At 35.9% G+C, this 15,048-nt stretch overlaps 1 protein-coding gene across 2 annotated transcripts in view; it reads left to right on the forward strand.

The window, feature by feature from the left end:
* Positions 1–15,048, forward strand: part of CDKAL1 (CDKAL1 threonylcarbamoyladenosine tRNA methylthiotransferase) — a gene marked incomplete at its 5' end in the record, with an annotated part of 619,533 nt that overhangs the window by 283,681 nt on the left and 320,804 nt on the right. For both annotated transcript variants that reach the window (XM_084872776.1, XM_084872775.1), the window contains one exon: positions 5,195–5,298. In XM_084872776.1, the coding sequence (XP_084728902.1) occupies positions 5,195–5,298 (104 nt within the window). The remainder of the gene's footprint in view (positions 1–5,194; positions 5,299–15,048) is intronic.

A 15,048-nucleotide genomic window follows, 5' to 3' on the forward strand; every position in this document is an offset into this window, starting at 1 on the left:
TCTTGCATTCCAAGAGTACATCTCACTTGGTCTTGGTGTCTGATTCTTTTAATATACTTCTGCATTCTTTTTGTTAGTATTTTGTTGAGGATTTTCAAATCAGTATTCATAGTGTCTTTATCTGGCTTTGGTATTAAGGTAATTCTGCCTTCCTAGAATGCGTTACAAAGTATTTCTTCCTCTTCAACTTTTGTAAAAGTGTGAGAATGTTTAGAATTTGTCTTTCTCTATATGCTCAGTAGAATTCACTGGTACAGTAACCGGGCTTTTTTATCCTGTAAAAAAAAAAAATCAGTATGTGTGAATTTTTAAAAGCTTAATTGTGAATTTTAAATTATTCCAAAATTGTGATATCTGAAGATGCTCTTTAAAAGCAAAACACTCAACTGAATTTATTAAAACTTTGTTTTCATTTGTTTTCTGTGGTTCAGTTACTAAGTTTATATGTATTATGCATTTGAACCCTTTGAAATATTTTAATTTGTGAAAATTCATTGTTATTTTGTTTAGTTTCTGTAATTTAAACATATTCTACCACAGATGCTTTTTAAGGTTCCAGAGTTAAATTTCTAAATCGAATGCCTAATCTGCCTCTGCTTTTGAGGTTTTCAGTTATTTCTTGGCCCGTGGCCATATAATCACCAGTGCAAAGATTAGAGTAGTGCACTGGCTTTATTCTTCCGTGAGAGCACTCTAAGGCAGTTCAGGGTTTTGCATCTTCCTTGCAGTTTAACAGTCATCCTCTTTTTTGATTTTGGCTTTCAACAGTGTACCTTCAAAGATCTTTTGTTTTCTGACGGTTGAAGAAACTGGCTCAGTGTTACTCGAAGACAATTATTTAATTGTTTACAGATAACTGAAACTCTGTGGTGGTTTCTGTGGTGAATCTCTTTATTTTAGTGAAGGCTTGTCATGTTGAAATGATTGGTCATCATTATTTTTAATTATTGAGAAAAATTTAAAACTAAATAGCTTCAAAAAACCTTATTCTTTTCTGATTTTGTACTGCATATAACTTTGGATTACAACAAATCTCTTTCCTTTTTAAACGTAAGACATAGCAGATTTAATGCTTGGTTATGCTATTTTAACATAAAGAATCTTACTTTTTAGAAATTTTTACTTTATTGAAATAATAAAAATATTTTGATAACTGCAAGTAAAGATGAACTAATTTTATACAATAGTTTAGAACTTCAAAAACATATCACATCAACATCCCTAATTAACCACAAGGGAACAGTGTAGTAAAGAATATTTTGAATTCTTAATGTAATATTTATACTTAGTGATTTATTTTCATTATTATAAATGTTTCTGAGTATCATTTTGTTTTATTTAAACTTTTTAGTACATTTTCATGAGTGATTTTCCATGGGGGATATATTTCCACTTTTATTAAGCCAGCCAGTAGGAAAATATGATTTGTTTTCCACAGTTGATTTCAGCCAAACTATCAGTAACACATCTGTTTTGTAAAGTTAAGTACACCTGGAACATGATACTGTATAATTATTTCCTTACACAATTGTTTAGAACAGTCACATTAACCAACTATTGGACAGCATCTATTGATCACTTACTAGGTGCAGACTATATTCTAAGTGCTTTGCATGTGTTAATTCATTTATGTTACAATTTGCTTCCCTTCTCTTTCTGTTTCTTTCCCCTTCTCCAGGCTGATGTCTCCTAAGACAGTAATGTTTAAAACATAGCCCAAGTCAGAAATGGGAGTGGTTTCTATTGTCCACCTAACTTATGGAGCTCTCCATTGGGAATTAGGAGACATAGCTAAGTACATAGTATCAAGAGATTCCCTGGATGGGTGCTAAGGTAACTCGGTGAATGCCAATCACAATGGGGAATCATAGGTGAATGAATGGTGGGGTCTGCATTCAGTAGATCACGGAGCCACATGAGGTGAGAAGGGCAGAAAGAGTACTCAGCTTTGAGAACCTGAGAGAGAGAATTTTGAATGGCAAGCCAAACAAGGTGATATAATTTACCAAAGAGCCAGCAGGAGGATGAAAACCAGAACTTGTAAACAGCAAGGTTGGAATAACTGGTTTGGGCCAGCAGATAGACAAGAAGCCTAGTCTTAAATTTCCAAAGAACAAAAGAGAGAACTACATGCTTTAAACAAATAGCTTTATACATAGAATGATAAGTACTGGCCACATCTTTGAATAAATATGCTGTGTTACATTATATATCATGTCAAATGCTTCCTTATCTTATGGTTATATCTTATCTACATTTGTAAGTAGATAGGATGTTTGATACACATTAATTTTGGGGAGGCAGCTTAGTATGAAAACAGAATGGAATTTGAAATTTGATAGGTTCAGATTTGAATTTCACTTGAGATTTGAGTTATAGGCCTTGAGCAAGCTACTTTCACTCCCACCCCTAGTTCTACAGAGATATAGTTGACATATAACATTGCATAAGTTTAAGATGAACAAAATTATGATTTGAGATATGTATATGTTGTGCAATGTTTACCACAATAAGTCTAGTTAAAATCTATCACCCTATATACTTATAATTTTTTCCCGTTATGACAAGATATTTTAAGATCTTTTAGCACCTTTCAAATATAATATGGTATTGATAATCATAGTTACCATACTATAAGTTACATCCCCAGAACTTATTTATCTTGTATGTGGAAATTTATACCGTTAGACCGACTTTACCCATTTGCCCAACCCCAAAAATTTCACTATCTGGTTACCACTAATCTGTTCTCTATTTCTATGAGGTTTTAAAAATTTCACATGTAAGAAAGATTATGTAGTATTTATCTTTGTCTATATGAATTACTTCACTAATCATAATGCTCTTGAAATCCTTCCATGTTGTCACAAATGGCAGGATTTCCTTATTTTTTATGGTTCAATAATATTACATTGTATATATAAATACACCACATATTTTTTTTATCCATATATCCACCTATGGACACTTAGGTTATTTCCATATTTTGACTAATGCAAATAATGCTACAGTGAACATATAGTCTTTTGATTTAGTATTTTAAAAACTAAAAGTTTGGTTTTACTCTTGTAATTTAAAATTATAATTTAAATAAGTTTTCCTTTTATAAGAAAAAGAAACACTTATAATAAAACTAGAGGTCCAGAGCACAAAATTTGTGCATGGGTAGGGTCCCTATGCCTGGCTGGTGATCAGGGCCTATCTGGTTTCCCAACTCCCCGCCTTTTTTCCTCACCACCTGCACTCCACCACAGCACGGTCTCCCGCACCTCCCCACCTCGTCCTTCCCTCGCTCCCTCAACGCCCCATTGTCGCTGCTGGTCACCCACCATTTTCCATGCCGCCCCCAGTCATTGGCCCATCTCATGGCAAGCGATTGAATTTCCGTACTCGTGGTCGAACTCCTGAGGGGACACTTTGCATATTACACACACACACACACACACACACACACACACACACACACACACAGGCCCAATGCACAAATTTGTTCACCAGTTACATTGTTACCAGGTATGTTGGCCTGGTATGCGGGATCAGGCCGAAACTGGCTCTCTGACATCCTGAGAGGAGTCCCAAATTGTGAGAGTGTGCATGCCAGGCCTAGGGACCCCACCAGTGTATGATTGGGGCTGGAGAAGGTTTCAGGACGTTGGTCAGCAGGGGAGGGACCATGGGAGGACTCCAGGGTGTGTTTGGCCCATCTCGCTCAGTCCCGATCAGCTGGACCCCAGCAGCAAGCTAACCTATTGGTCTTCCCCCTGGTGGTCAGTGCATATCATAGCAACTGGTCGACTGTCTGCCCCCTGGTGGTCAGTGCATGTCATAGTGACTGGTTGACCGGTCAACTGTCTGTCCTCTGGTGGTCAGTGCACATCATAGCGAGTGGTTGAGTAGTCTTAGCATATCATTAGCATATTAAGCTTTGATTGGTTGAACGGACAAAGTGGCTACCAGACACTTAGCATGTTAGGCTTTTATTATATAGGATAGAAGATAGACCTATGTAAAAAGATAAAGCTCAAGTTCTAGTCCAGTGAGTTAGTTGGTTGGAGCATCATCCCATATATAAAAAAGCTTTCAGGTTTGATCCCAAGTCAGGGTAATATGGGAGGCAATTAATTGAAGTTTCTCTTCTCATATTGATGTTCCTCTGTCTTTTTCTGTCTCTCCCCTCCCCCCTCTCTCTCTCCTTCTCTCTCTCTCAATTAAATAAAAATATATCCTTTGATGAGGATTAAAAAAAAGTGGTACAACATTGAACAAACAGCCACACAAATCTCTTCAGTGATTCAGTTGCTTTAGGATGATAATATTAATTAATTAAAAATTAAATAAAAGTAGAATGATAACTTTAGTTTTGAAAAATTAAAAACTGGAAGTATTTTTCAATAGTCTTTAGACATGACAAATAATTGCTATAATGAATAACAAAGTTTTAAAGATGATTTTGCAAATGCTTTAAAATTTCAAAGTGAGAAAAACTAAACATTGGACATGTTCAAATATTTCTTTCTGATTTCAAACAGTGAAAAATATGTGAAAATATTAAAAAATGTATTATTTATGAAAATGCTATGTTGACTTCATTATTATGTCAGTTAAAAGTTAAATGCATATGCTATTTCATTTCCAATTAATATAGCATATTTAGGGAATATTAAAATTTTAGTGTTGCAATAGCCAAAGAAATGTCAGTTGTTGACAAACAGTGTGGATCTTGAATTTCTTTTGAGTAATCATTGTAAACTTTGTTCCACATGGATATCTGTATTTGAAGGTAATATTATGTGATTTGTACAGTTATTCTTAATTTTTTTAATTGATTTCAGACAGGGAGAGGGAGAGATAAATAGAAACATCAGTGATGAGAGAGAATCATTAATCAGCTGCCTCCTGCCCGCCCCACACTGGAGGTCAAGTCCGCAGTCCAGGAATTGAACCATGACCTCTTGTTCATAGGTCAATGGTCAACCACCGAGCCATGCCAGCTAGGCAGTACAATGAATGGTTGAAACATAATTGGAAATGTCTGTGCCTGGTAGAAATAACATAAATATGAAGTATGGTAGATATTTGTTTCTCTTATATAAACTGCAAATGTTACTAAAATAGCACTTTGTTGTGTTTTCTTTGTGTTAAGTGTGCACTGTCTTTAAAATTTCAGCTTTACTTATTGCTGTCATTTGAACAGGTGTCTCAATGCCTGTACTTACTGCAAAACCAAACACGCCAGAGGAAACTTGGCCAGTTATCCAATCGATGAACTAGTAGACAGAGCCAAACAGTCTTTTCAAGGTAAGAATGTCTATAATTATGTACAAGTTTAGTCTTCTCAATAAATTGTAGTAGTCTTCTAATTATATACATACATTATATTTAATACATAAGCTTTCTGAAGAGTTTACAAATATTTCAGCTTACCTGATAGATTCAATCAAGTTATAATATTCACATTACTAGTCATTCTTTCGTTTTTTTATGATTCTAAGGTAAGTGACATAATTTGAATTTTATCACCTATTGTAGATTCCATGGAAAAGACAAAAAATAAAAATAAAAATGAAATCCATGACCTTTCGATGTGTGTTAAGGCTTTGTGAACTGAGTGATACACTTTTTAAGATTTCTACTCGTTTCTTTGGTCATTTCTGGACCATTAGAAAATTGAGCTAATAAAGTTTTCCCAGAGTCTTGGAAGGAGAAGGTAGACTTTACTATCATCCAATAAAGATAGCCTTCCTTATTCACAGGACTATTGGGCCATAAGGAGTGGTACTGGTAAGGAGCCCTACAGAGAACAATTCTCTGTGTTGGTGGCCAGCTACTTCTGATTCATCACCTGCTGGAAAATGTGATTGTCTAGGTATTTCTCTGTACAAAGTAAGACTTATCTTTTACATGAGTCACAGTTGTGTTGTTTGACACATAACTGCTTAAACCATTAAGCTTCGCCTTTGTCTTTGTTTATGATATGTGTATATAACATCAGTGTACTTTTACACCCAACATGAGATAATGCATGGTCTCATAATCATGTGGGTTAATAGTTATTGGCAATGTGCTTTTCTTTGAGGGAGTAACTTTGAGTGCTATGTTCAGTATTTCACACCCTGTGTCTAGCAAATATGAGTTCCAAATACATTTTTTAGTCTATGTAAAGCTTTTATCAACATGAATTTGGAATGCTCTTAAAAATAGAGAGAAATATAACCTTGGTTGATTTGTTAACAACCTCTCAATAATTGTTTTTCTGTTTTTATATTCTTAGCTCAGTCCACTTTTCTATTTCCATTAAACAAGAAATGAAAGGCAACACACTGCTTGTTGCCAGTGTTCTGTTTTAGGGTGAGACTAGATATCTCATCTAAGAAAATGTCTGGGCAATTGTCTTTGTAACACGACTACCCTAAGGATTTTTCAAAAATGGCAAAAATTTGCACAGAAACCTAATATACTTGAAAAATGATGCCTTTTCTGGCATTCTTACATGGTGTTTGTTTTTTTATGTATCTGTTGGTTAATGGAGATATTAAAATTATATTATATATCCATCAAACACTAAAATTGGAAGGCATACAAATTAGTTTCTTTGAGGCACTTTTTCAACATTATGCATTTCTAAGTTCAACTACATATAACTTAAAAATCTTCTCATTTTACTTTGAAAATTTGTTTGCAAAATATAAAACAGTTAAATCACCATGTAGGAAGTGAAACTATTCTCTGGGCTCCATCATATCTATCCTCATCTATAACCTATACTAATGCTTTGATATGATTGCTTCATGACTTAGTATGGACGCATTTATGTGTTATATCTGACTGTGGGGGGGGGGAAAGGAGTGAACATAGTATTTATAAAATGCTTATAGAAATACTCTGAACATATCCAACAAGCTTAGCTCTCTGGCATCTTTAGAAATGTCCTCTGAGCAGTAGAGACACAGTGTGTTAGTTTTGTCAGGCTTTTATTGGCAGTTAGCATTGACATCCAGATGAGCTGGGCTAATTAAGATGAGTAGTTCAAAGACTATATCTCAGAAGTGGGAGTGATTTAGTGGCTGTTTTTAGAGCAAGTATTAGAAAATATTTATTTAGTATTACTTTCATAATCACCATCAATAGATATGTATGTGCCTTTCTGTTTGCAATCATAGAATGTTTGCAATGTAAGGTTTTTCTGTTGTCTTGTTATTTGTAAATTAGCATTGAAACTGAATGCTAGTTTTTGGACTAGTGAGCTCATTTGCTTGATATATGGTGCTGTTACTAAAATATTGAGGTCATAGCTTTCTAGATAAGCCATTGTATTTAGGAAGATTTAAAGTTATCAAGTATTTGATGCTCTGTGCTTAAGAGAGTTAGAATTTGAAACACTGGTGTGCTGCTTACTAACCACATGATCTCTTACTAGTACATGACCTCTCCGAGCCATGGTCTTCTTATTACTATGATATTTGGTGTCATTTGAGATAACTTATGTGAAGTAATTGCTGTGTCCTTAGACATTATTTAAACTGAAGGAATTTAAAATTTAGAAAGAGAAGTCTTAATTTTGAGTGAGAATATTAGAACATCCACAGCATACATTAATGACTAGAATCAAATGACAGATTTTCAAAATATGTTCTCTGAAAAATGTCTCTATAGTTAGAAATTATTTAGTTTGACAATTATCTTTAATTTTCTTAATTTTAGAAAAATAAATTCATGCTAAGAATGGCCTTGTAATCCCTTTCTACTACAGTAAATAGCAGTCTGTAGCTCACATTTTAAAGACATTGAGTTAGTTTATTATCTTTTGTTTTCTGCAAAGGACAGTGGGATTTTAATTGTCTTTCGGAATTCTATATTGGGACTTTAAAATTCTGAAGAATAATTGTGAAGGTAAAGAGAAGAAATAGCCCATTTTCTTAGTTTCATAGTGTTGCATATTTAGTTTCTTTCATAACTTAGGTGTTAGGAATATTTTCTGAACCACAACCCCGTAAATTCTTCATTATGTCATTATGAAATTAACTGTCCTATAATGAATAAAGAAGAATAAATATTACTCTTTGAAATACTATGTTAAATATAAAGTTTAAGTATGCTGCCACTAAATTTTAGCACTATGTTTAAAGTAAGTGGAAATTAAATTTCCCATCCTGAAAATTACATTTGCTTTCTTTCTTTAAATTAAAATTTTTAATGACTGTAGAAATACAAAGTGTTTTTTAAAAACTCTGAACAAATTGTGGAATGGGGGTTAGAACCAAGGTTGCCTGTCACGATGCAGTGAGATTACAATTTCTTTATGAAATTACAATTTCTTTATGAATACATATTCATAAAATGTATTTCGTAGTGGTCTAATGAATTTGAAGAGACTGAGAGCTAACCCAAAGGTAAGGGAGCATTGAGATTTGAGAAATCATTCTGAATGTAAAGTGGATTTCCAGAGCATTAAAAATATACATTCAGGTGCCAAAATTTTTGAATGGATAGCATTGAAGTCACAATCATTTATGTTTTGAAATAGAAATTTTTGTTTACATATGTGTTTGTGTGTATGTTTGATTTTCTGGCTTTTTTGCTTTTTCTCTCACTGAACCTAGTCCCCTTGACATTTTCTTTGACTGTTTTTACCTTCTTTGGTGTGTTTATCATTTTTGTGGACAGTTCTGCATATGAGTATAAGATTTACCAGGTGACTTCTGGGTATCATATCACTGTTTTAACCGACTGCTGGGAAACCTTCCCCCTTCCTTCCTCACCTCTGCCGAGATTTAGGCTTTAAAAATTCCTGGGCATGACAGTGTCTGGGGACTGAGTGCTGAGGTTTGACATGCTTGCATTTTAGATATCTAGAAAAACATGTCAAGCAGTGACCAGGACTTTGTTGAGGCCAAAATGAATTTACAAGCTAGTGTTTTCTAGCATATTTGTATTGATTTTTCTCTAGCAGCTAATCAATCAGTTTCAGTGGTCTAAGTGATGGAACAAACCTTTTTAAGTGTGCTGGGTGAGTGGTGTGGAAACAACACCTTTCATTGCTGTCTCTGGAATCAAAATGTAGCGATGATGGATGAGCTGTTTTCATAGCAATCCTGTGCTTTTCTAGATCTCATTTGTGTGTTACTACTTTTTTATCCCTCACAAATCTGAAAAACCCCTGAAGGATAAGTGTCATAAACAGGTTATAGGAGGTAAAGAAATTAAGGTAAAATATTCAAAGCAGAGAGAAAATTTCTTGATGCATAGTGATTTTAGTATTAATTATGAAATTTTAAAAAATGAATTCTGTTTTATTTCAAGGCTTATAAAAAGATACCATCAATTGTGTATAAGATTAATTTTGAAATCCAACTGAAAAACATTGCTTCCTGCTCTTTTAAATCTGAAGAGATATGAGCAACATTTTGATTTTCTGTTGTGCAAACTTTAGATTGTTGAGTTGAATGGTTTGCATCAAGCCAATTTTGACTGATCACCATAACAAGGGTTGCTATATATTGATCTTGATCTAAAATAAAAAAAAGGCAAAAAATATAATTGCATCCTATTCATTTATAAGGCAGTTATTTAAATATATTTTATTCCTTTATTTTGTCATTTGTGCTATGTTCAAATAAAATTGAAAAATCTTATTTCTTCTAAAGGATTACTAATGTTAATTTACTTTTTTTTTTTTTTTCAAAAAGAGGATTTCAGGGAGCTTACATTAAATGATTGTATATAATAATTCATCATGAAAATACAAGCTGTATGAAATGCTGTATTGAATTTGGAATGAGGGAAGATGATTTTACCAACTGATAAATCCTGCCTCTTCAGAGGAATAATGAAATAGTGTGATTTATAGAATTTGAAATGCACATGCAAAAAGAAATATGTAGTTTATACTGAGAAATGTACATGTTTCTAGGCCATTAACACTAAGAATTATTTTTATACATTCTTTTCTAAGAGACATTGAATAATAAATTAGAAATGCCTTTAGCTGCTAATATATAGAAATTTGCAATATAGTCTCTACTTGGCCTTTTCTTCTGTTTGATTCTTACAAATCCCAAAAATGTATTAAAATATAAATTATAAAATAATTTTAATGGGCAAGCTAAATAAATGCATGAATGTATATAACTTGATAGGGGACATGGTGCCTAAATAGCTGTTTATCAAATACTCAGTTTAAAAAAGCTGAGATTCATCAATTTGATTTGGAGAAAGTTGGTTAAAGCTTTCCATGGCAAAGCAGAGTATAATTTACTGCCTTTTATTTATTTGACTTCTTAGTTTCTAAGGCAATGGTGTTCAGATCTCTTCAAATGAAATTTGAAAAGTCAAAGTATAGCCATGGTTAGAGTAGCTGTGGAGTCCTCCTTAATGAGCTCCCTCCCCCTGCCCCCGCCCCCTTTCTTTTTCCTTTTTACACTCTGAGGCCTTTCCTTGGAACCTTTAGGATCCCATCTAAATTGACCAGTTTAGATTACTATTTCTCTGGTGTATTCCTTAACATTTTCTTAAAGGTCTGATAGTAAATATTTTAAGCTTTGTGGAGCATAAGGTCTTTGTTGCAACTATTCATTTCTGCTCTTGTAGCATGCAAATAGCCATAGACAATACATAAATGAATAGTTGTGGCTGTGTTCCAATAAAGATTTATTTATAACTAGAGGACCTGTCTGTGTATTAGTGAGGTACCTTGGCTTGGCCTGCGCCCTCTTGCAATGTAGGATCCCTCGGGGGATGTCGGAGTTCTGGTGCATAGATTGGTCTCCATCCTGGCAGGCCAGGCCTAGGGTCCCCACTGGTGCATGAATTCATGTACTGGGCCTCTAGTATGCATATAAGTTCTTTGGTTAATCTCTTTCCACCCTCCTCCCTCCCCCCTGCCCTCTGAGATTCATCAATCTGTTCCATGTTTCCATGTCTTCGCATTGAGTGTCTGCCCCTTGGTGGTCAGTGTGCATAATAGCTACCAGTCCAATGGATGAATGGTAACTTAGGCTTTTATATATATACTAGAGGCCCAGTGCAAGAAATTTGTGCATGAGGCATTTGTGTTCCTCAGCCCAACCTGCGCCCTCTCCAATCTGGGATCCCTTTCACAATCCAGGACTGCTGGCTCCCAACTGCTCGCCTGCCTGCCTTCCTGATTGCCACGAATCATTTCTGCCTGCTAGCCTGATCACCCCCTAACCACTTCACTGCCAGCCTAATAGATGCCTAACTGCTCCCTTGCCAACCTGATTGCCCCTAACTTCCCTCCTCTGCCAGCCTGGTAACCCCTAATTGCCCTCCCTGCAGGCTTGATCACCCCCAACTGCCCTCCCTTGCAGGACTGATCCCTCCCAACTTCCCTCCCCTGCTGGCCTGATCACTCACAACTGCCTTTCCTCTGCTGGCCATCTTGTGGTGGCCATCTTGTGCCCATATGGGGGCAGGATATTTGGCCACATGGGGGCAGCCATCTTGTGTGTTGGAGTGACAGCCAATTTGCATATTACTCTTTTATTAGATAGGGTAGAGGCCTGGTGCACAGATGGGGGCCAGCTGGTTTGCCTTGATGGGTGTTTGGAATTAGGATGGGGATATCCTTGGGGTGTGGGGAAGCCTGAGCAAGCCTGCCTCCAGGCCAGTCACTCCCCCTGGCAACCCAAGTGGAGGCCCTAGGATCTGGGATTTTTTATCTTCTATAATTGAAACTTTGTAGCATTGAGCAGAGGTTTGGGTCAGCCAGGAATTTGGCTTCCTCCATCGCCAGGGAAACCCAAGCCTACTGCTTGCTCTGTGGCCGCAGCCATTTTTGTTGGGATTTATTTATCTTCTATAATTGAAACTTTGTAGCCTTTAGTGGAGGTCTGGGCTAGCCAGGGTGTGCAGGAAACTTGGCCTCCTCCATTGCTGGGGAAACCCAAGCCTCCTGTTTGCTCTTTGTCCACAGCCATCTTGCTTGGGTTAATTTGCATACTCACTCCAGATTGGTTGGTGGGCATGGCTTGTTGGCTTAGTGGAGGTATGGTCGATTTGAATATTACTCTTTTATTAGATAGGACTGTAGACAGGAGCTATGATGAAAAGGTTCAATGGTCAGCTTTGAGGAAAACTAACTTAAATAATACTTTATGGTAGAACTTTCTATTGTCTCTAATATGCTAATGTAGACCATAGATCCATAAGAGAAGGATGTAGTCTTTAGAAATTAATATTGATCTAGAAAAGAACAGTTGGGCTATTTATTATAGTCACTTGGCACTTTTATAAAACCAAAGCCAAACAATTTCTGTGCATGAAGGATCAGGATAGGGGGCTGCATTTTCTAAAATACTCTGTAGGTGATTCTAATGTATAGCCAGGGTGGAAAACTAGAATAGAGAACCATTAGTTCAGACAGATTTTTGGTTGAAGCTATAAAATGAACTGGTCCTTTCAACCTTTATTGGAGGGATTGTCAGGAAAAAGCCCTGGATGACTAGTAAAGAATGAACCAGGCTAGGGAGTTTGGAGTGACAACAGTGTTGTCAATTGCTGACCTACATGATAGTTAATGGATGATTTTGAAATCCAAAGGTACTTGATTAAGTTAAAAGGCTCAATGATTTTGTTACCCCCAAAGTATCACAAAAGGGTCAACTGCCATTTAGGCATATTTAATGTACTGTGTGGGGATTAAAAAATGTAAAACACATGGTCCTGGTCTTCAAGGAACTCTTCCTGGTTTAGAAGGATAAAGAAGTAAATTGGACTAATGAATATTAAGTATATAGAAGCAGGAAGCAAGTCTTCAGATAAAAATCATTGAGCCTTTATGCCAAAACCGGTTTGGCTCAGTGGATAGAGCGTCGGCCTGTGCACTGAAACGTCCCGGGTTCGATTCCGGTCAAGGGCACGTACCTTGGTTGTGGGCACATCCCCAGTAGGAGATGTTTCTCTCTCATGGACATTTCTAACTCTCTATCCCTCTCAATTCCTCTCTGTGTAAAATCAATAAAATATATATTTTTTTAAAAATCATTGAGCCTTTAATTAAATGTAAACAAGCACCTTTGGATTTTGAAAACACCCCCTATCAGTCTAGGGTGGTGTTAACAAACCAACAACACTGTGTTGCCTCTCCACCTTCCCTAGCTCTTGGTTTCCTTTTCTAGTCAACCAGAGCTCTTCCTCAGATTCCCTCTGAACACATAGTTGTTTTAGCCACTGGCATGTGGTTACAATGAATATTCCTGATGAAATCTTTTTGTCATTCTGAATCTTGAGGTTGGTATGATTCTGGAGGTCTATGAAAGAAAGAAATCAAATAATGACTCTAACTGAAATAACTTTTGGATTATATAGTTGTTGTTTTTCCATTCATTCAACAAATATTTATTGTCTGTATTTAGAAACAGATCATATTTCTGCTAATAGGCACATTCTTTAGAAAAGTAGGGAAAAGGTCCAGCTGGTGTGGCTCAGATGGTTGAATGTTGGCCCATGAACCAGGAGGTCACAGTTCGATTCCCGGTCAGGGCACATGCCTGGGTTGCAGGCTCAATCCCCAATAGGAGGTGTGCAGGAGGCAGCCAATTGATGTTTCTCCCTCTCCCTTCCTCTCTCTGAAATCAATAAAAACATATTTTAAAAAAAATAGAAAAATAAGGATAAGGGTACATTATCATAATCAGCCTTAGATTACTTCTTCCAATAAGATAGGCCAGTGGGTAATGTTTGCTGATAATTGAGTAAACAGCTTGTCTTTGCTGTGGGAAACAAGGATTAAGTCCTAAGGCTGTTTTACAGAATGACATTTGCTCAAAATTCTCTGAGTTTTCATAGTTCAGAGTACATGTAATCTAAAGTACAGCCAATTTGGGGCTTCCGGGAATACCTTCTTGTATCCATCCATAGGAAAACTAGAGTAATTAACACCCCACTGTTACTGGAGATTGTTATTCTTTCCCTCTATTGTGTTCTACAAAACAACTTGCAAATATGCAAATACATTTAATATATATTTATTCATTATAATAAATAAAATAATGAGACCTGGGAAAGCAGGAAATTAGGCTATAGTCACATAGGTTAGTTTGACAGAACTTTTTGAAAGTTTATTTTCTGTAAGGAAAACATACAAACAAAACAGTTTGGCATTAGATTTGAAAGAAAATTTTCACATGGACTTGTTTAGTGAGTACTGAGAAATGTAGTAGGTCTCAGCAGCATCCTTTTAGCACTCAGATTCATATACTGTGTTTCTTAGAGTTGTATATTTTGGCATTCCTTGTTAAAACTTGCATCCGTGCCTGGAAAATTGTAACACTCTGAAAGGATTTCTTGGGAGTACATTCTAAGTATTTGTGACTCTCTAGTGATCAGCCTCACTTCTTTAGCCATCTGGCACCAGAAAGGAGTCCCATTTCAGAGGCTAATAATAGCCCAGGGGTTTGCTCACACACTCTGTGTTATTTGATGAGGTAGTACTTCTGGGTACAGAACAAAGATACTAGAATTTGTCTTTGTGTGTATTTCTCTTCCTTAAAAATTTTCTTTTTTTAAATATATTTTGTATTGTACATAATGTCTTAGTACACTGGTATAGAGTATAACTAATAAATATGTGTTCAGATGTATTATTAAATTATTTTTAATTATATGCGATTAAGCTTTTATTGCTTATTAATTATGTCATTCTATGCATTTTTAAGTAAACAGAATTTGAGAAAATGTACTTTTAGGTTGTTGTTTTTTTTTTACTGATTCAGAAAAGTGATTTTTCAAAACACGGAGCTAAGTGACTTAGAGAACAAATAGCCTGCCCATTTTCCACTGTGAACCTAGTTCTTTCAGCCATAGACTGAGTAGGGCAGCAGAGGTCTTTGCTCTCTGTCAAGGTCCCAAGGTGCCTGTATTCTGTTTTGATTGAGTGCAAATCCATCTGCATTTGAGATCAAATAAGCAGATAATGAAGTTTATGCCCTTTGGAGGAAAACTGAAGTACTGAGGGAGGCTTGCCATGCATCTCTGCTCAGAGGCTGAGAGATTACCCTCCCAGCACATGTTCCCCTTTCCTTCCATCTG

Source organism: Pipistrellus hanaki, assembly GCF_964339955.1.
Source record: "Pipistrellus hanaki genome assembly, chromosome: 2".
Taxonomy (NCBI): Eukaryota; Metazoa; Chordata; class Mammalia; order Chiroptera; family Vespertilionidae; genus Pipistrellus; species Pipistrellus hanaki.